The sequence below is a fragment of the Eptatretus burgeri genome, chromosome 17, assembly GCF_056783735.1.
Source record: "Eptatretus burgeri isolate ZD-2024b chromosome 17, Ebu_testis_v1, whole genome shotgun sequence".
In the NCBI taxonomy this organism is placed as follows: Eukaryota; Metazoa; Chordata; class Myxini; order Myxiniformes; family Myxinidae; genus Eptatretus; species Eptatretus burgeri.
In genome coordinates, this window is record NC_140977.1 from 56,405,000 (window position 1) to 56,427,468 (window position 22,469).

At 45.3% G+C, this 22,469-nt stretch overlaps 1 protein-coding gene across 1 annotated transcript; it reads left to right on the plus strand.

The window, feature by feature from the left end:
- Nucleotides 1-818: 818 nt before the first annotated feature.
- Nucleotides 819-22,269, plus strand: PSMA1 (proteasome 20S subunit alpha 1). The gene is made up of 10 exons (XM_085863194.1): nt 819-958; nt 16,154-16,198; nt 16,840-16,941; nt 18,339-18,442; nt 18,570-18,658; nt 19,041-19,111; nt 21,330-21,459; nt 21,604-21,683; nt 21,826-21,930; nt 22,089-22,269. Exons 1-10 carry the CDS (start codon nt 956-958, stop codon nt 22,164-22,166), a joined length of 807 nt encoding a protein of 268 aa, XP_085719320.1. The 5' UTR covers nt 819-955; the 3' UTR covers nt 22,167-22,269.
- The last annotated feature ends 200 nt before the right edge of the window (nt 22,270-22,469 follow it).

Below are 22,469 nucleotides of genomic sequence, written 5' to 3' on the forward strand. Positions count from 1 at the left end.
TAATTGTAGATTATTTATTCAACAGAGTAGAGGGTGATGGGACCAAGGGCCACATCCTGAGAGTGAAGGAGAGTTATATCAAGATGGTAGTCAGGCAGGGGACTTTCACTCAGAGAGTAGTTAATGCATGGAGTGGTCTCCCTGGGAAGGTACTGACCCCGACCATAAGGAGGGTGTTTGCAATATATGTTGATTTCCGGTTGTTGTTGGTTGTGCTCCGTGATCGCAAATAAACGTCACTTCCGGTCTGGCCCAACATGGAGTCCTGAGTATCTTCCAGGGTTGTTGCTCTTCCGCAGGAAGCGGAAGTGTTTTATGCAAGTTCGAGTTTTCGCGATTCTCTGCCTCTTGCATGGAAGCACATCACGTCCATCGATTGATTTATTGTATAATACAGCATATATATATATTTATACTTTATTCAGGAAAAATATTAATGTACAAAATCTACCAGAAGGGTGGATAAACAATCGGCAGTAGGAAATAAAACAAATACGTGATGACGTCACTTCCGGAGTTTGAGTCGTTTTTCATCGGTTTCGTCACGCCGAGCCGTTTTGTTTCAGGATGTCGGGAAGACATCATTATTATGTATTACCTTTCACATTCTCTATCGGTCCTGATAACGATCTGCGTCATCGCTCTGATGTAAATGGTCTAAAAAAAACTAATCGACCCATCAATCGTGTTATTCACCATGGCGGTGTAGGTAGTGACAGTGCCTCTGGTGGGATGAACAAAAAAAAATTTAATTTTGTTTATTACTTCATAAATAGTTATGAAAAATCGTTGGTTGTGTTAGTGTCTGGTAAATAACAGTTTTTTCTGATCTTGTAAGTTTGTCTCGCGTGAACATGTGAGGAGGGATCTGTGTGAGAGGGAATCGGCGCTCGATTGTAAAGGCTGGATGGTGCCTTGCAGTTGAATCAAGCGTCGAGTACACCGAAGATTGATCATGGTAAATATTCTATGTTCACGCTCTCGGGACCGTTCGGCCCCGTCTTGTGATGATTAAAACAGTTTATGTTTGTGATGTGACGGTTGGAGTGGAATTCATATTGGTGAAGGCGCGGGTTTGAAGCCGAGGCCTTGTCCATCTTACAGTGGATGCAAAGTCATTCATAGAATATATAAATATATACTGTATGTGGACTATTATGACGTAGGTGTTACGTAGAAGCGACCCAAACGTTCCCATTGTGTATCTATCTATAATTCCAGCAATCTCTGTCTGTCTGTCTGTCTGTGACCGCTGTTTCTCGACAACCGCTGGTCCGATCTCATTGAAACTTGCCAGGTATATTGCTGGGGACCTGTGGATGTGCCTTTTCAAGGTTTGATATTAATCGGACAAGTGGTTCTCAAGTTATGGCCATTAATTTACCAACCAATGACAGGACACGGTGCTGTGACGTCACGATTCACGTCACAATTCTTTTTTTTTTTCTTTTTGCACGTACGGGCCTGCACGAGGACACGGTGCTATGACGTCACTATTGACGTCACAACTCTTCTTCGATTGATATGACGTCACAATTGACGCTGGGGCCCTGAGTATGTGCCTTTTCAAGGTTTGATATTAATCGGACAAGTGGTTCCCAAGTTATGGGTATTTATTTACCAACCAATGACAGGACACGGTGCTGTGACGTCACGATTGACGTCACAATTTTTTAATTTTTTTTATTTTTGCACATACGGCCACACTAGTTTGTTTGGATGTACAGTACACCCACAACATTATTTTGTTGTGTAATCCCGTGACGTCACCAGGACGGTAGAACACGGTAATTAAACCTGCGGCCTTTTGCAGGAAACCTGATTAATCTGTTCGTTTTGTTAAGTTGAGCGGACACAGCGAGAGTGAAAATAGTAATACGGGTGGTCGAGTGATTGTGTGCAGGTGTACAGAGTGTAATGTTCGTGAGAGGCTCTCATTGAGGGGTAGTTTGTGGTTGGGTGGTTTATATGTACACATACCAGCGAGTCATCGAGCCAGGTATCTCCCAGACAGGGTGAGGACCCGGTGTGTGTCGTCCCTCAGGTGCACGGACGTTAAGCCGGACGTTTCGTCCACCTGCATAGCTTGGTGTACCTTAAAGATCCCACGCCGTCCTTCACGCCGAGTAGGCGAGCCATTGATGGCACCAACAAATTACAAAATTCCTGCCTTAACCTACAGGGGGCACTGCATTGACGGCACAGCCAAGGGGAAAGGAAGGACAAGGGGAAGGGGAAAAGAAGGACGAAAAGTTATTTTCTCCTGCTGTTCCCTTTGCTGTGTTGTGTCCCCAATATGTTCCGTGTCCGAGCTCTTCCATGAACCTTGACCATGTGTAAAAGAAAATGGAGGAAGGAATGTGAAAGGAAGGGAGAGGTGGGGATGTGAAAGGAGGAAATGTTACTTGTGGAGAAACAGATAAAAGTCTCGTGCTTCATCAGGGTTCAGACCCAAGCTTTCTTCTTCCTCAAAATATCTTCCTCTTCTTTTTAACAAGGCTTATTTCCCAAAACTTTTTCACTCCGAAGTGCTTTGTTCACACAGCCTCCTCTTGTACTTATAGCCTCTCTATGCCTTCAACAAAAACCATGATTACCACCCCACTCATGAAACCTCACCGTATATCGAGTTTGGGAATCCTGAGATGTCCATTTTTTTCGAGGTTGTATGCACACAACAACAACAACTTCTTTATATCTATTCATGGTGTCAAACCCATCAATGTCAATACCTCCCCTCCTATCTGCTTCCCACTCGTCCCACCCCCCCCATTTGTTTCCCCCTTGTCCCGCAGCCCCATCTGCTTTCCCCTCGTCCCACAACCCCACATCCAAACCTCGCCACTGACTGGGCATCCTCTGTCATTTAAAGTCCTCAGTTGGCACACCTGAACTCCTGTCCACCTCCAGGGCTTTCATCTACAGCTTGAAAGAGCACTGCTCTCCACTCTGGGCTGGCTCCCCTGCCTCACATCTTGCCCAGGTTGATGCCATGAAAACCGAGGCCTTCAAATCTTTTAGAATCTCCCCCGATGAAGCTGAGTCCTTGGGCATATCACTCTCGCAGACTGGTATGTGGTCTCTCCATCTTCTACCGCCTCCTTTCTGTTTTGCACCCTCTGCTGTTTCCACAATCTGTCCCCCCCCCCCACCTCCAGGTTTCTGATAGGCACACACGGTCCACCATCAACCCCCTTCTAGTGAAACTACCAAAATCCAGAATCACTGATCACCTCCACTCTTTTGTTTCTCCCCCCCCCCTACCTGTGGAACCAACTTCCACCTTCTCTTCAATCTTCTGCTTCCCTCCAAGTATTCAAGACAGCTGTTGATACCATCTCAGATCATCCCCAATCAAAAACCATGGTTTCCTTTAACGCCATTAAACCACTCTCTCCCTCCCCCCCCACCACAACATTATTTTCCAGTTTTTCCTTCGTGAGAGTTTGCTTCTGTATTCATCTTAGCTACCCTGTATTCTCCTCGACTCCTCATCCTTACTCGCATCTCTTGTTCCGTTTCCATTTATTCTCTCCCTGATTCCTGTTGGCATTTCCCACTTCTCTTTCTGCTGTTCCATTTGTCCTGTTATGTCCTGATCTGTTCTGTGTTCTCGCTCTCCCATGAGCCATGACTCTGTACACAAGAAAAAAAAATAATAATGTCGTGACCCCAACCTTAACCTCTGAGAATCATCACGGTTTCCGGCTGGTGTTTAATTTTACAAATCACCCATCCTTACATTAAATGTTCACATTTTAAACAAGAAGGGCACTTGGTAGAGCGCATACCTCCAGCACACAATGCCTCGCATCCGGATCTGGATTCGGATATTCACCAAAATCGAATGAATTCGTCCTCGTCACACACCCAACCTGTCCACCAAGTTTCATGCGATCGGTCCACAACTTTTTGAGATAGTGCAAAACCAATATATAGCATTCGATATCTCTCAATGGTGAAAAATCACTTAAAAAATAATTGGATCCAAATTCGGATCTTCATCAAAATCGAATGAAAATTCTTCCTCGTCCCAAACTACACCCAGCGTGTCCAGCAAGTTTCGTCCGAATCCGTCAACAACTTTTTGAGATATCCTGCACATAGACAAACGGCTGAAAACATAACCTTCCACTTTCAGTGGCAGAGGTAACTAGAACGGCCTTCAGTGGAGTGCAAATTTCGACCATTGCTGAACAAAAAGTTTTTGTTTTGTACCCCACCAATCGGCCAGATCTGCAGTGCAACCTGAACCAAAATCGAATCGGCTTGTTCTTGTCAGCGAACCAAATCATCCACCTAGTTTTGTCATAACTTGTCCACAACTTTTTGAAATATGCTATACCATATATCGTTTTTGGCCTCGTCTCTCAATGGTGAATGATCACTTAAGAATTGAATAATAATCCTATCCGGATTCGCATCTTCACCAAAATTGAATCGTTTCGTCCTAATCACACACGCAACCTGTCCACCAAATTTTGTCCGAATCCATCCATAACTGTTTGAGATATCGTGCTATATATAACTTTTAGCCCTGTTTCTCAATGGTGATAAATCACGATAAATTGTAGTACTCGGATCTGGATCCGGATCTTCACCAAAATGCAATCATTTTGTCCTTGTCACATACCCAACCTGTCCACCAAATTTTGTCCGAATCTGTTCACAACTATCTGGAGATATCCTGCTTACAGACAAACAAACAGACAGACAGAGTGGTGAAAACATAAACTTCATGAACCTTCGGTGTTAGTCAGGTCGGGTCAGGTTTGGAAGCATGTGCAGGAGCAGCGCGTCGCTGCGTCCACTTACCGCAGTTACTCCAGGGGCCTCCTGGCCATCCCCCAAGCAGATGCCTGGCCCATCTCCATCTCCTTGAGATGCTGATCGACCTGCTGAAACCACGAGGCACACGGTCGGCCCATTGGCCTCCTACACTCACGAGGCTCCCTCGCTGAGAGAATCTGGTGAGCAGGATCAGTGTCAGGAAAACGAGTCACATGTCCATACACTCCATAAATCGTTTAAAAATAGAAGGGATAGATAAAAAAAATAGACACCCGCAGCTGACGCTCACGGACGATGCAGGTAAAAATATCTCATTTGAGTCTCTCTCAGCAGCTGTTCTTTGGACACAAATTCCGATCAGCGATAGCCAAGGATTCGCCGAAGAGACCTGGCACCAAAGGAATTAAGTCTCCATCTCAGATCCCTGGTCAGAGTCCAAGTCTCACATCCGTCGAGCAAGACTGAAAGCACCAATAACCTTAACACTCGGATTTTTGTCCTCCTGCACAGGTACCGGCAGCGCCACAGCCCATGATCCAGTGAATCCATGACACCCCAGGCCTGACACAGATGTCGATTGACCTCTGGCTCACAGCTAGCGGAGACATAAATATCACTACCAAGGAAAATGAATCTCTCCGTGATCTCAACATCCTCATCACAAACAAATTCAGACAAGATATCAGCATCCAAGATGTCAATGAAAGCCTGGATCTTAGTTTTGACCCAGGAAACCCATAATCCCAGCGGCTCCGACTCCTCTTTCAGCACCCCGAGGGCTCCCAAAAGGATATCTCGAGTCTCGGCAAAGATGACTGCATCATATGCGAAATCAAGGTGAGAGATCTTGACATTCCCAAACGATGCACCACAGCTTGATCACTCTGACATCCTCCCTAGAATCCAGTCTATACAAGTGCTGAAAAGTGTGGGGACCAATACACACCCCTGATGAACTCCAGCAACAACTGGAAATAAGTTAGGGATGGAACCACCACACCACTCAGTACCAGAGTATAGTTCAGAAATCAGATTGATCAGTTTTGGGGGCACCCCACGAAGACCGAGAATCCTCTAGAGGGCATCCCGGTTCACTGAATCAAACGCTTTACAGAGATCAATATGGGCTGCAAGCAGCCCCTGCCGAAACTCTCGCCTGCGTTCGGTGAGGACCCAAAGAGCAAGCATATGGTCAATTGTTGACCTTTTTGGCGTAAAGCCTGACTGCATAAGCAGATGGTGGTGAACCCTATCAATAATTATCCAAGCAAAAACCTTGCCCGGCACTGAGAGCAGCGTCACCCCTCTGTAGTTGTTGCAGTCCTAGCGATCACCCTCCCCCTTCCAGAGAGGGACAACAAGGCCCCTCTTCCAGTAAGTTGGGATGATGCCTGTGTTCCAAACAGAGCACAGAACTGCATGCAACGACATGAGTACAGCATTTCCACCAGCCTTGCGATGTTCAGCACGGATGCCACAGATCGCTGGAGCTTTACCCCATTTCAACTGGTTCACCACTGCCTGTGTTTCCACAAACAAAGGTGGATTTATTGGAGGATAAGCAATTGGGATAGTAACACCCCCAACATCCAACTGCACAGCTTGTGGATCAGCCTGGTACAGCCGCTCAAAGTAATCGGCCCAGCGGGCCTTCACTTCGGACTCACCACCCTCTGCTCTAACTGCAGTACTGTACTCCGAGGGACAGGGTTGGAGGAACGCAATGCGCAAATTCCCCTGTAAGCAGGACGAGAATCACTTGACCACAGGTGATGCTCTACCCCCTCACAGATTCCTTGCACATAGGCCTCCTTGTCCACCCTTAGCGCACGTACAGTTTTACGCCTCAACTCCCTGAACAGCTCAGCTCTGCCATTAAGCCTGGCTCTGTGACTGTGGTCAATGGTATCCAGTGTCCCTTGAGAGACAAAATTCTTCTTCACCCTTCGGTGAGTTCCAAGGCAACATCAAGGATGGTGGTGTTGAAGGCACTCCACAACTCTTCAATATTCCACAAAGCACCCAGACCCCCCAAATCTCCACTCAGCCTGTTCACAAACTCCTCCGCTACTCTCTCATCCTTGAGCTTGCCAACATCCAGCCTCAGATGGGATGATACCATTCTCCTGGATTTAAGCTGCAACTTCAGAGTTGCTACAACAAGCCTTCAGTCAGTATTGAGGAACTGAGCACTCCGGTAGACCCTGTAGTTCTGGCAGTAACCTGGTGTTGGCTTAGCGGTAAGAGGGGGTGGCTTGGGATCCTAGGGTCCTGAGTTCAAGCCCTGTTGTCTGCTGAATTAACACCAGGGGGGTTGACTCAGCCTGTCATCCTTCCGAGGTCGGCGAAATGAGGACCAGCGTAGCAGCCAAAAGGCTGCATACGAAAGGGAGGGGGTATCGTCGGATTGATTAAATCTGTTATTGGTGTGGCGCAGGCATGATGGGCCGAATGGCCTCCTCCTCTGACTTAATTCTTCGTAAATCCTTGTAAAATCCTTCAACGCCCATCAACGAGCACATGGAGAATCTCCTTTGCCACACCACCAGCATTGGAATACCAAGTCCAGCGATGAGCCTGTGGGTAATGAAACCATGAAACAGCCTCCCTTGGTCCATGACTTCTTTCAAAGTCAAGGAACTTAGTGCTATTCTGGTTCATAGTTTCAGACCCATGGGGACCAACACATGTCTCATAACCTTTCCTATCAGTTCCAGTTGATGCATTGAAATCCCCCAAGATTAGAAGAGTATCTCGCTTGTGGCACTGATCAACCTCACACTCGAGCACGGCATAGAATGCGTCCTTCACAGTGAGATCACACACCTCTGTCAGAGCATAATGACACCTAAGGAGTGACGAATCCTTCGTCTCATAATCTGCTCGATGACCGGTGTAACCTCAATTATCATTGGAGTCAGCTTATTGGACACGGCTACAGCAACTCCTTGGGCATGGTAACCATCAGAGTGACCAGACCAACAGTAGGTGTAACCTCCTGCCATGGTCTCGCCACTATCCGGTCTCCGAACCTCAGCGAGTGCTACAATACTGATATTCAAACATTTGAGCTCAGATGATAAAAGAGACAGTTGATCATCCTATCTTATGGATTGGACATTCCAGGCACTCACCCGAAGGGACCCTCTCAGGTTAACCCAAGGAGACCACCGTCTGGTGGACGACACCTTAGCATCAGTCCACCACACACCACCACGATCTTACTCAGGAAGTTTACCCTGTGCTTTTCCTCCTATCATAAAGGAATGGGGGTCCCAAAGGCTTTGCCCCAATCCCATCATCCTGTGAGCTGCCCTCCGCAGGGCAGCTGCACAGGAGGTAGTCCGACGGAGTGGGTTTTCAGATTTCTTTGCATTTTGTGGGTTTTGCGGAATGAAGTGTTTTACGGTGGATGGAGTGCAAATCTTGCCACCAACCTCATAAAAAATGTCTGTGTTTCCACAAACGGTGGTGGAGGTTACAATTTGTCATTCAAACAAGGGTTAACCATTATTATTTTTAATCATTCGTTGAAAGAAGACCATCCCCGACATGGGCTGCCAGACTTGTGCGTCGCCCAAGGGTGTTCTTCACACGTTCTGTGTTCATGACTCATTTTCTTGGCTATATACTCATTCCAGTTCAGTCGAGGAGTTTGTTTGTTAGTCAAATCAAAGTCCAGGAGTTGACTTAAGCTTCGTTCGTTTTTATTTAATTAAATTCGATTTGGGTCATGCTGTGATGTGTTTGCTGTTTTCAGTAGCCAGTCCAGAAGGTAAGTTTACCCATCACGTCAATTTATAATGGTGTTATAAAATACTTGAGTTTAGACTGATTATGTAGGAGTCACGTGAGCCATTTCCGTGCCCGGCGCGTTGGGTTGAAGCGTTGTGTGAACTTTAAAAGAAATGAAAATGGTTGAGTAGTCTTGTCTGATTGAATGACGATAAAAATACTACGATAGTGTTACGAATTTGGAAGCTTACTGCACACAACAGTCATGTCCTATAGATCAGTTATATCGGTAAGTATGTGTTCCTAGGTAGGGTCCCGTCCCTTGTTTAGTGGGTAATTAAGTGTACGTGCACTACAAAGTTATTTTATAGATAGGATTTTGCACCACCAACAACAACAACAACGCCACGTTCCCACACTGACCGGTCGCCATTACGCACGTGTTTTTGGCTGAGGACGTGGGCGGAGCCTTCGTCGATTCGGGTCGAAGCTCCGTTCCTAGGAGGGGCAGAGAGCGTTTCCTCCAGCCAATGAGTGGAGGGTGAGCACCACACGCGTGCCCCAGCCAATCAGGAGGCCGCCACGAGTCTCCTGACAACCCACCGGCCAATCCGGAGGCGAGTTGCGTCGGGGGGGGGGTGAAGAGAGGAGCGGGTGTGCGCGAGGAGGTCTGTTCTTTTTGTCCCTTGAGCCTGTCCCGAGAGGATCGTCTGCCTGCGAGTCTGTCAGGACGAGAATCGCTTGCCTGTCTCCTTTGCTGGCGCTCGCTGTCTCGCCGCGTGCCGGAGGAGCGTGCTGCAGCCTGACGCTGCCCTCCGTACCCGGTGCTTGCAGTGGCATCGAGTTGCGGGTTCAAGTCCCGCCGAGCCGGATCATCAAGGGCCGCACGAGGCGGGAAGATCCAAGCTAGCTCTGGTCTCCAGCTCACCTTTCCTCGAGCTGGAAACCTTCAATAAGGACCTGACGCGGTCCATTTCTTTGAGTGTGTGGGCCCGTCTTCAAGTAGAATTGTGTAAGGGCTTTCTTTTGCTCATTGTACATTACATTCTTTATTCGTGATAACTCTGCTCTGTGTTCCCCTCCAGCTCATTCCGTGTCATTTCAGCCGGGGGTTGCCGTGACCCCCTCAGATTTTTCTGAAAAAAATTCTCAAAGCTACCTTAACATATATGAGGAAGGTTTGCAAAGTTATAGCTCAAAATTCCAAATAGTGTGTGAGATATGGCCCTACAAACACCCTAGGGGTGTTTCAATTCTGGCAGTCGCGAGTTGCAGATTTGTATCTGAAGCATTTTTGGAGGGCTCTAAATTCCAGAGTTTTACAAACAGAGTTCTAAAAATTCACACAAATGGTACCTATTAGTGAGGCTTTCAGAATATGAAATCAAAAATGTTCCACTTAAAATACTTTTTAAGATAAGTACTCTCAAAAGTAGTGATTTGTAACATGCAGTCAAAAAATTTTGAGTTTTCAAATTGCTGCCAAAGTCAGTTTATTCATCATGAAGAATTTTGTTGCCTGATTTACATCACCGAGTGACTGGATCATTTCACACAAGAAAACTGAAAGCTTTTGGAGCAAAATCTTGGGTGCTATTGGTGTCTGAACTTTGCTCCAGACCCAACGACACTGAAATTTACCCTGGTTTTACCCCAATCGTTCACCATGTTGACAGTTACACAGGTCTTTTAAATTTTTGTCACTTAAATACACATATATAGCCAAACTGTGGTAGAAAATTCAAGAGTTGTTCTCAATCCCTTTTATTTTTAAACGATTTTTAAAAAGGCCCGCCATTTAGTGGAATAAAAGCAATAGGTGTGCTTTTGAAGTGGAAGCCATGCCAAACATTCATAAGTTGGCACCACAATGATCAAATTGTTGTGTTTTTTGGTCAGAACAAGCATGTGGCTACTTTAATTTGGCTCACATTTTTATTGAAGGATATTTTAGTTTAAGGCCGCCACCAATCTCAACTACAAATTAAGACGCATAATGTGATCATAATAATCACCATTATAAATATTGATTTGCATATCTAATTGATTATATACTTAGTGTACATTGTACGAAAGTCTACATCCATTTGTAAATGTAGGTACAATATCTGATTCAACTTTTTTTTTTCATCATTTCATATCAAATTGTTTGGACAAATGTACTTGGATCCATTGTACAAAGTGAACAGTGATTAGTTTTATAATTGCCAGGATATACTAAAATGTAACAATGAGCATTGGCAGTTACTCCAGGGCTGTGTATTAGGTTAAAGAACAGGTTTTGGGTCGCTGATGACTTCGCGTGATTCGAAGGTTGTAATCACATTAATAATTAATCGTTGGGCAATTATTTTCTTACATTTGAAACTCAAAATATGCGAAAATTAACTTTTATGTCAAAACTTTTGTGAGTGATCGAAAAACAGTACAGAAGTTACCGAAGATGCCATGACGTCACGTTCTCCGAAAACTTCGTAAACATTCAGAAACCGTGTGAACAATAGCAAGATGCGAATCAGAGTGAGATTTCAGCGGCGATGAAATTGAGTGTTTTCATTCCGATATTGCCGAGGACGAGTCGGAGGATGATGGGAATTTATACTACGGAGTTTCTGGCCCTGAGCCATATAAATTTGAGCCACTTGCAAGTGCCAGAAAACGGCCTATTTCGTGTACAAGTGGCAGGACCGACTGCCTGGCAGTTCACACTGACAGACTACACCAGACAGATTGGTTTGTAGATTTTCATTTTCTTGTTCGATGCATGAAATAATGTAAAGTTTGATTCGTCTGTGACTTGATATAATAAATTTTAACCCTCAAGTCACTCATGAGTCAGAAATAGAATGAATCAATAATGGACCCAAATATAGTGTTACAGTTGTGGAAATTCACAGAACACCATTCAGGCTTCCCAGAGATCAGTTATGTCGATAAGTGTGTGTTCAGATTAGATTTCCCCACCGATGTCTAAAGGGAATTATTCGTGTAACCGGGTTGTGATCTTTGAGTCAGCCATTATTCTTTTCCAATCTTTATTTTGGAACACCACTACTTCAACAACTGCCTCTCAACAACCACGCCATCCCCACCACAAAGCAACCACAACATCGCCTCACCTTCATCTCCGTTACGCCGCCATCTTTTCGCCAGCCACGGCAAATCCGACGGATGAGCGGCATCTCCGCCAACAGACACGGGGGCTGATGATTTCCACAACGTCCGCTTTCCACGGCTGATGATTCCTGCAATGTCCGTGTGGTTGATGATTTCACCCACGTCTGCGCATGTCCGAGCTTCGCGATAAAATTGGATCAAAAGATCAAAAGGGGCGGAGCCAGTGAAGGGTGAGAGGTGAAAGATCAGACCTCACCCACAGACCCCATATAAAGGCGTGCTGAACGCCAAGCAAGCAGTCTGTCGGGGAGCTGCAGAGAGTGGAAGTCTGGAGTCGAGCTGGCGTCGAGTCAGAGGAAGCCAGCAGTCCGCCAAAGTTCGAGTCCAGTGGAGGGCAGTCGGAGCGCGGCCAGCCTGCCGTGCCGCGCAGAACCATGGGTCGGTGGAGAAAGCCGGAGAGAAGGCGACAGAACGGTCTGACCCAATGCTGAAGAACGGGCGGGCTCTTAAAAGAGCATCAACTCTCGAAAGAGCAAAGGCCCGTTCATTCCTCTAAGGCGTCGTCGGCTCGGCCGAACCACCAGGCCGCACGGCGGGGCCTGGGCCAAGCAAGTCGCGCAGTGCCAACTGCCATGTCGACGAAACGTCGAGGGTCAACCAGCGAGTCACCACGAAGGTGGCAGGTAACCAGCACGGCCTCTCGGAGCTCTTGCGGTCTCCACAGCTCTGAACTATTAAAGGACCACGAGGTCCAGTTCTGCCCCTTTCCTTTCCTGGGGTTTTTCTTTGTATGAACGTTGTGGCGCCATGTCCTTAAGTAGAATTGTAATAAGTGTACATAATAAATAGAACGGTTGTAGTTCTTTGTCTTGCTCGTTACTGCATTGCTTTATTGACTACATGATTGCATACATGCATGACTGCTTATGTGTGTACAAATAAATGTCGTGTGAATGTTGACCTGTTCGTTGCGTCCTTTCCCTCAATTGAGCTGCCGTCATTGCGTTCGGAATATTAGCTGGCTTTTAATAGCCGATAAGATAATCGGGTCCAACGGGGCCTCGCGATAATACACCGCTCAGCAAATCACCAACGGAGCGAGCTGCTGAAGCGGCTTGTTTCCAAGCAGGTCCCATTGAGGTGTAAATCCCCAGCATTTCTGTCTACGCGCATACTTAGGTAAATCGACAATTCGGCAATCGGACGCTGTCGCACGTGGACAGAATAGTTGGCTGATTAACGGTGTGATTAAAAACACACCCGTATCTGGATTTCGGCGTTGATCCGAAAGCTGCGACTCGGTTTGCCATGTCCGGTGGGCGCGCGGCGGCGATTAGTGAAAAGTGGTCCCTCGCACGCCAGAGTGGTGAGAAACCACAACAATATTATACACCGTAGCCTTGGCCTTGAAGTCTTTCTGACAGCTGAGCTTGACCCCAGCGAAAGTGAACAGTTAGAACAAACCCCAACTTTCAAGAGACTGTTGTGGCATATCTGTCTATAATTCCAGCAGTGTGTGTGTGTGTGTGTGTGTGTGTGTGTGTGTGTGTGTGTGTGTGTGTGTGTGTCTGTGACCGGTGTTTCTCGACAACCACTGGTCCGATCTAATTGAAACTTGCCAGGTATATTGCTGGGGCCCTGTGGATGTGCCTTTTCAAGGTTTGATATTAATCAGACAAGTGCTTCCCAAGTTATGGCCATTTATTTACCAACCAATGACAAGACACTTTGCTGCGTAGGCGTGGCCGATGGGGAAGAGATTCTCAGCCGCATTCCCCATTACGGGTTACAACGTACGGACTTCCGGATAGTGTATTCTAATAATTTCTCGATTTCTTATGCGCATTTATAGATAAACACAATGCCCCAATCCTTGAGAGGTGACACAGTGTGAGAAGATGAAGCAGGAGCCAGCTGAGGAGGAGAAGGCTGAATGGTGGGCACAGCATCACGCTTCAGTCTCACTTGAGCAGTTGTTTTGAAACCGAGCTCACTCATTGCGTTGCCTTAGTAATCCTCGGCTGTCAAATGGTCACCACGAATGACTAGTCTATCTAAAGAGTCCTCTTTACCCGTTTTCTTTGGGGGAAAATCTGCCCGTTTTGTTTGTACAAATCTTATCCACTGCCGGCGAATGTTTGATTCCTTCGGGAATCGGTGGGAGCAATTACCCGTTTTCCAGCCATTTTCGCAAAACATGACAACACACGTACGAGGCATGATGTACAAATATTGAAATAACTTTGTTCTACAATAATTCAATATAAAAAGGATAATACATACAGTTGCAAGCTCAAAAAAGCGAAAGAACGGCCCGCTCAACTGAACACTTCTTCAATGACGGAGTGAGCGTCCGCTTTGTTTTGGAGAACGTGACGTCACCATCCATATATGGCATGCGGCTGTTTTTTTCAACAGCCTCGAGAAATAACAACTTCGGAGTCAAATTTCATTAATTTTCCCAATAGTTAGGCAACCACAATAGCTTGCATCTAACTATTTAATGCACATATAATCATATTGATAAATTTTCAGAACATGTTCGGTGACCCGCAACCTGCTCTTTCAAGCCTAAATTTGATAGAGTTGTGCTTCATGCCTAAATTTGGAAATGATTTTGGTACACTTCTTTAAACTTTACTAAACTGACTTATATATTGTAAGATTCCACTTAAGTCATACTTTCTTACAATATCTTTATTTTTTTTCTACATGTTTGTTAGTAAAAAATTAACTTAAAAAGGTAGCTTTTGGGACTGCAGAATCATTAGAAATTGATGCATTAAAAAAAAAATTCGTTTAAAAATAGAAGGGATTGAGAACAACTCTTGAATTTTCTACTACTGTTTGCCTATGTATGTGTCTTTCAGTGACAAAAATTTAAAAGAGCTGTGCAACTGTCAACATGGTGAATACTTGCGGTAAAACCGGGGTAAATTTCAGTGTCGTTGAGTCTGGAGCAAAGTTCAGACACCTATAGCACCCAAGATTTTGCTCCAAAAGGTTTCAGTTTTCTTGTGTAAATTATCCAGTAACTAGATTATGTAAATCAGGCAACAAAATTCTTCATGATGAATAAACTGACTTTGGCAACAATTTGAAAACTCAAAATTTTTTGACTGCATGTTACAAATCACTACTTTTGAGAGTACTTATCTTAAAAAGTATTTTAAGTAGAACATTTTTGATGTCAGATTCTGAAAGCCTCACTAATAGGCACCATTTGTGTGAATTTTCAGAACTCTGTAAAACTGAAATTTAGAGCCCTCCAAAAATGCTTCAGATACAAATCTGCAACTCGCGACTGCCAGAATTGAAACACCCCGAGGGTGTTTGTAGGGCCATATCTTGAACACTACTTGGAATTTTGAGCTATAACTTGGCAAACCTTCCTCATGTATGTTAAGGTAGCTTTGAGAATTTTTTCAGGAAAATCTGAGGGGGTCACCCCAGAATTTAATTTTTTTTGGCTGATTTGACACGGAATGACCCCTCCCCGATTATTGTTATAAATAAATATCCCTTTTGTTGAATGTACCAGCTCCTTTCTGTGTTTCTTTCATTGGCTTAGCACGCTGTGTATTGAGAGATAGCGAGGGTAAATTATTCGTTTGGTCGGGCGCAGCTCTGGTAACTCTGCTCGGTTACGCCGGATCTGAGCCGTTACCTGCGAATCGGATCGGACAGAGTCGGCCGAGGGTGTGGTTCCCCGGTACTTGGACTGCGTGGGTATTTAGGTATATTGAAATTGGCAATTGACCCTACCACATGTGGTCGACCTATTGGCGATATTTGGTCCGATAAGGGACCCGTGACCTTTCAAATTTATCTGAAAGGTACGACCTAAATTCCGGGTGTTCATTGGAGCCGACTCTACTGCTCCCTTTAGCGGTCGTGCTCGCCACCGAGACCTGGCCCCACAACAATAGGACGCGTGCTACAAGGTATGAACAGTGAGCGAGTATAAACAGAAGAAGAATGGTTTCCAGTGCGCTCAGGTGATTTGATGCACCAACAGCACACACCTGCACGCGAACGCAACCCGTGACGTTAAACGTGATCCTTTTGGTCCGTTTTAACTCCTGTCCGTTCATCGATGAGAGCCGGTAGCTCTGGGACACTCCACGACCCTTTGGGACCCCTGGGAAATGAGACGCTGATGGCGGAACACAAACTACGAAGTTAGCAGTTGTGCATTCGTGTGAAAATTCCAGCGTTTGTTCGTTCCCTATTCCTGTTGTAAGAGTTGCTGTTCCAAGCAGCATACCGACCTGGTCAAGGGATCAGGGGCCAGCATTTCTACACGATGCATCACCTGGCGTGTGAAATGAAATGGCCTCAATGAAACTGGCAAAATGGCTTCTTTACAACACATCACAATACATTTAGGCATTGAAATGTCTTTTGAGTTTGTTCGACGCAAGTGTTCTTATTTTTGTGCATTTTATTGAAGCATTTTGTGAAGGAGAAGGACACAACAATAGTACTGAGGTGTTATGTTTGCTTGCAGTTTCGAAACCAGTATGACAACGACGTCACGGTTTGGAGTCCACAGGTAAGGTCTTTGAAGCAAAACACTCTCGTATTGATGTCTTTCTGTGAATCTTTCTCAGTCGTTCTCCACGATTAAAAACATAATTCTTTCCTTCATAAATCCTGGTGTTGGCTTCATGGTTAAGGTGGCTGGCTTAAGATCTTAGGGTCCTGAGTTTGATCCCCTATCGTGCCGTGAAATTAATACCAGCTGAGGTTGGCTCTGCCCGTCATCCTCCCGAGGTCGGCAAAATGAGTGCCAGCTTCATGGTATCCTGTGTCGGAGCGGCGACCCGTCCATGATTGTACCCAATGGCCAAGGAGACTGCTTAAGCAGCACCGACGCTCTGCACAGATTATGGTCCTGATGGATTTGGATTTTTTTTTTTTTTTGGAATTACCCATTTCATCGGAGTGGCGACCTGGCCAGGGTTGTGACCCCGAGCGGAGGGAAACTGCCTCAGCAGCCCTGTATTTCTGGAGATGCGGAAGAGTGGTTCTTCTTCCTTCTTCCTCCTTCCTTCTTTCCTTCTTTCCTTCCTTCCTTCCTTCCCAACAATGCTGTTAAATTAGTAGCACATACAGTGATCCTACTTGGCAGGTTTTGATGGGTTTTTTTTGGGATGTTTGTGTGTATTTATTTACTTCTCTCCCTTTCCTTAGGGCCGAATACATCAAATAGAGTATGCAATGGAAGCGGTGAAGCAAGGCTCTGCTACTGTGGGACTCAAATCTCGTACACATGCCGTCCTCGTTGCACTCAAGGTAACACTGCATTTGCATGTAGCGAATGCGAGCCTTCTTTATTGGCTGATTGGTTAATTTTTTTTGGGGGGGGGGAGGGTGGGGAGGAGGAGGGGTAGGGACTAAATCTTGGACAACCAACCCGGACAAGAAGGTTTCTTTTCAACAACGATGAGCCATAGTATGCACTTTCTCAAAACCCGGCACATCGTTATATCAAGAGTACGTGAATATATGACCATACACAGGTACAAGTGGGACATGCCTGACGTCATGCTTGCAGTATCAGACCGAGCCTCTGGAATGAATTTTAATTATTTTATTTACTCGCACTTTTATTCTCAATCTTGCTAACCTCATTCGTTCTTGGTTGCTTTGTTGGCTTTGAATCTCTTCACCGGACCCCTCACTCCTTCATCCATCCTCTTCTGCTTCCGTTACGTGATGTCATCGCAGTCGGTTTATATCTGTTAACTTTAGAAATGTTTCGAATCGATTTTTTGAGTTCTTCAAAAAGGAACCTAGGTCATGGTTGTTCTTTCATATAATCTGCTAACATAACTCAAGCCTGCATTGCTTCGTTCATGGCAGTCGTCCTGTCACCAAATTAAACGCTAAATCGGCAGCAATCCAAAACAACACATCCAGCTCTCCACCTATACTTACCTGATGTTCAGCGATTGCTCTTTGTTGAGTGCATCCCGGTAGAGAGAGATTACCCGCCTGGTACCCGCCGCATGCTCACGTCGCCGTGGCTGTGAATGAACGGATGTCAAGGACTTATTTGGATTAAAGGCTCGATGTTACCTCCGCCACCGAAGGTGGATGGAGGTTGTGTTTTCACCACTGTTTGTCCACCTGACTATGAACATGATATCTCAAAAAGTTAGCGATGGATTCGGACGAAATTTGGTGGAGAGGTTGAGTGTGTGACGAGGACGAAGTTATTAGAGTTTGGTGAAGATCCTGAACCAGATCCAGCTACTAGGATTTTTAAAAGTGATTTTTCACCATTCAGGGATAGGGCCGGAAACAATGTATAGCACGAGAGAGTGAAAAACTCTTGGCCCCGATATGTTCCACTGCATCAGGCGTTGCGTGGTGGAGGTATGTGCTCTACCGAGTGCCCTTCTAGTTATTTATATGTTACCTCGTATCCTTCCTGTAATTCACGGACGTGTTGCGAGAGGTATTTGTGTACGTGTGCAATCTGGGAACGCCGATGTGTCACGGATCCCCCTCATTGGCTTGTCCACCCGTGAGTGTGCCGTTGAACGCGATCGCTGACTGGGTGTTTTTACGTTGGGAGCGCACGTGGCAGCTCTTTGATCACGTGCTCAATGAACCGGTGGGAAAGTTTGAGTGGTGAATTTAACCAGCGGGGTGAATCTTGCCATGTACTGTATATCTGATCTCAGCGAGCCCAGTCTGAGCTAGCCGCCCATCAGAAGAAGATTTTGGAGGTGGATAACCACGTGGGCATCTCGATCGCCGGTCTGACTGCCGATGCCAGGGTCCTGTGGTGAGGTTCTTGGCTTCCATTGCACATTATAGGATTGCTGTTGTTTTGCTGGTCTGTGATTAACGATTGTTTAAAATTTGTTTTTCCTTGTAATTGCCATGTTTGCGTTTTCCCTTTAATCCCACAGTAACTTCATGCGCCAGGAATGCCTTAATTCTCGGTTTGTGTACGACACGCCACTGCCCATCGCCCGCCTTGTTTCACTTGTTGGAAACAGTATCCTTTTGATGTGGAGAGGAGGGAGGGAAGAGGAGGGTGGGAAGGGCAGGGGAGGGGAGAGAGAGAGGTGGGAGGGGGATGGGAGAGAGGAGGGTGGGGAGGGGAGAGAGAAGGGTGGGGAAGGGGAGGGAAGGGAAGAGGAGGGTAGGAAGGGGAGAGGGGGAGGGAAGGGAAGGGGAGATGGGGGAGGGAAGGGGAGAGAGAGGAGGGTGGAAGGAGAGGGGACAGAGGAGGGTGGGAAGGGGAGGGAGAGAGAAGGTGTGCGGAAACGGGGGGAGGGTAGAGAGGAGGGTGGGAAGGGGAGGGGAGGAGTAGGAGCTGTTGACTTGTTTTCTTCTTCTTCTTTGTCACCTTCGTCTTGACTCCATTTCTGCACCAGAGAAGCAGATTCCCACTCAGCGCTACGGGCGCCGGCCATATGGAGTCGGTCTCCTCATTGCTGGATATGATGTAAATTTATTTTATATTTTTGTGTTATTCTGGGTTTTTTGATTCTCTCCATCATACCACTGGTACTTCTCGAAGTCAACTACAAGGACTGACACAATTTGCTCTGATGCACCAAGCGTCCGATGCCGCTTGCACGTTCTAAATCTGGATTCAACATTTTGTTGGTTCTCCTGTTTGGCCTCGAGGCGAATTGTTTTCTGATTCTGATTCTGATTCATTAATTTTATACAATCTGTTGCTCATCTAATCTGCCATTCAAATGTTTACTGCATGCCTCGTCCATTTATGATTTTGCAAGGACATCAAAATTAATATTTCCACTTTTTGCACAAGCCGTATTGTAAGAGAGGATCTTAAGCTGACTATTCCATGCACTCGCATTTACTCATGAACAGTGAAGATACGGCTGCGCCTGCTGGAAGGAGTAGCTCAGCATGTGTTGGTACCTGTTCCTGCCTCGACTGCTGAAGGGGTCCGTGGATGTCACCAAGTCACATGACGGCACAACAAACCGTCAAAGGACGGAATAGGACATCGGAATATCCTCTCTGAGAATGATGATGAATCCACATACAAATTCCTTCGCTGATGCAACACAGGCGAAATTATGAATTTTGATTAATCTATTATTATTATTATTATTATTATTATTATTACGAGCAGAACCTGTGCTAAAAATAACACGATATTAAAAAAGTAAGCCGTTTATTCTTGTGCTGGTTGAAAGAGCTCAAAAATGGAAGGTTATATATTTCTTAACAAATACATTTTATTTACGGAGCGATCAAGGCAGCGGGGTGTTGCCTATACACCACCTGGGTTTAATTATTTTTTTGTGTGTGGTAAAAAATTGTAATTTTCCTCGAGGTTTGGATTAATTTGAAGCAACTTTTTCTTTATATATTTTCTCTCCGAGGAGCGTTTCTGTGTTGAAGGGTGGGACAATCAGACAGACAGACAGATAGCATTAGCGTATTATATACAGGGTGGGGCAGAGAAACGGGCAATTAAAAAAACCGATATCCGCTATGCCAACGTGATTGCATCTTTAATTGGTCAACTCGCTACTGGGTTTCCGCAAGTTAATGAGGCCAGTTGGTTTCAACAAGATGGTGCAACGTCTCATACCGCCAGAGTGTCAATGGCCGCCGTACGATGACTTTTTCATCACCACATCATTTGCAGGAATAGCGACATTACTTGGCCTCGAAGGTCCCCAGACGTGTCAGCACGTGACTTTTTATTTTATTTATTATCGGGGCACTTAAAAAGCAAAGTGTATGCTGATACGCTCATCACCCACACAATATTGAAAAGCTGAAATGAAGACTTCATCAAAAGATTGCCGCAATTGATTTGGAGATGCTACACCGCGTCATGGGAAACATGCGTGGACGACTGGAGGAATGCCTGTGCAGAGACGGAGGTCACCTTGAGGATGTAATCTTCAAGAAACAAATGACATCATATGTACTTTAAGATGGTATATTTGTAATTTGGCAAATACAAAATGTTTATTTAATTACTGAGTTTTAAAAATCTCCTGTTTCTCTGCCCCACCCTCTGTGTGTGTGTGTGTGTGTGTGTGTGTGTGTGTGTGTGTGTGTGTGTGTGTGTGTGTGTGTGTGTGTGTGTGTGTGTGTGTGTGTGTGTGTGTGTGTGTGTGTATATGTATGTATATGTATATATATATATATATATATATATATATATATATATATTTATGTATATATTATTATTACTCGCAAAATCGAAGATTTTTCAAGTATATTCATGAGTCGATTTTGTTATTCCGTTTGTCTGTCTGTCTGTCTGTCTGTCGCCTGCAGGTCACAATTCCAAACCGATTGTCATGAAACTTTAACAAGTTGTCGAGGTAGTCTCAACTGAGAAGCCTATTGATTATGAGGTCAAAGGTTATCTTGAGGTCATATTTCATTGCATCACTGGATTGGGAAACCAACTATTTCTGAGGTCAAAAGGTCAACTGAAGGTCAAACTTCTAAAATCATCAATTTCAATCTGAAAAATAATGAATTTTCATCCGATTGACCTGAGTTTTGATCAAGATTGTGAATTTTAATCTTAATGAAATGGACAATTTGATGTATCCATGGCAACCTTTGGAGAGGGTGGTGGATTTTGCAAGTATCGTTCTCTGCACGACGTGTTTTTCTTGTTATTATATTTGTTTTGCATGCTGTCGGCACGTCTGCAGGAGAAGGGACCACATGTGTACCAGACATGTCCTTCCGCGAGTGTGTTTGATTGCAAAGCCATGTCCATTGGTGCACGTTCTCAGTCTGCGCGCACCTACCTCGAACGACGGCTTGACCAGTTCCTTGATGGTCAGGACCTCTTCCTCTCTGTACATTTCCACCATCCGATTTATTTCCATGAATATTTTTGTGCTTGTGACATAAGTACCGTGTCCTCCATGCACGTCGTCGACCTTTCTCGATTCCCCGTTACCATTTTTTGCCCTTTTTTAGCTGACCTGGATGACCTGGTGAAGCACGGATTGAGGGCCCTGCGTGAGACCTTGCCCAATGATCAGGACCTCACCACCAAGGTGTGTGCAGCCTCTGCACATCTGGGGTCACTGCATCTCGGAGATTGCTGCTCATCTGAAAATGGGATATGATTATTATTTTTTTTAAATTCCTGTTTTATTGATTGTCTTCACACTCTATGACTGTTCTTTGTCTCTGCAGAATGTATCCATCGGAATCGTCGGAAAAGGGATGGATTTTATAATCTACAACGATGACAAAGTTTCAAAGTTCCTGGATGGTCTGGAAGAAAGACCCCAACGCCATGTAGGCCTTTTTTTTTTGTTATCCTTTATGATGACTTCTCACCTCTCCCTGATCTACCCTTTTTTCTATTTCCATCGTATTTTCTGATGAAATTCCATTTTGTTAATTTCTACTTTTTTGTCCCTCTATTCCCTTCTTCACCCGTCCTAATACCCAAGCCACCACCTGCAGCACCACAACCGCCTAAAGATAGTGACGAACCGCCTGCCTCTGCCGCTGAACCGATGGAGCATTAACGGGCTGCGTGGCGTGTCTGTTCTCTCCCTGCTCTGTTGCTTTTCCTCTTCACCCTCCGATCCCTGGGAGCATCGTCGCCAAATAAAGGCATTTTCAAATTCTCTTCCTCCACGTGTGGTTTTCTTTCAGTTCCTTCCTTGGTGGTCTGTGGCGCATCCACAAGCAATCGAGTCTGTGCTTTTGCGCAGCTGCTATTGAAATATTGTGGCAGATAAAAGGATCTCATTGGGGGATTTAAAAAGAACAATTCACCACAATCTGTTGTGATTTGTATTTTTATGAAGCAGCTCAACTTCAATCGA

Coding starts and splice junctions, on each gene's coding strand:
- PSMA1 (XM_085863194.1), top strand. Junction 19,112..21,329: donor TCCTCATTGCTGGATATGAT/GTAAATTTATTT, acceptor GCACGTCTGCAG/GAGAAGGGACCACATGTGTA. Junction 21,931..22,088: donor AAGAAAGACCCCAACGCCAT/GTAGGCCTTTTT, acceptor CTAATACCCAAG/CCACCACCTGCAGCACCACA.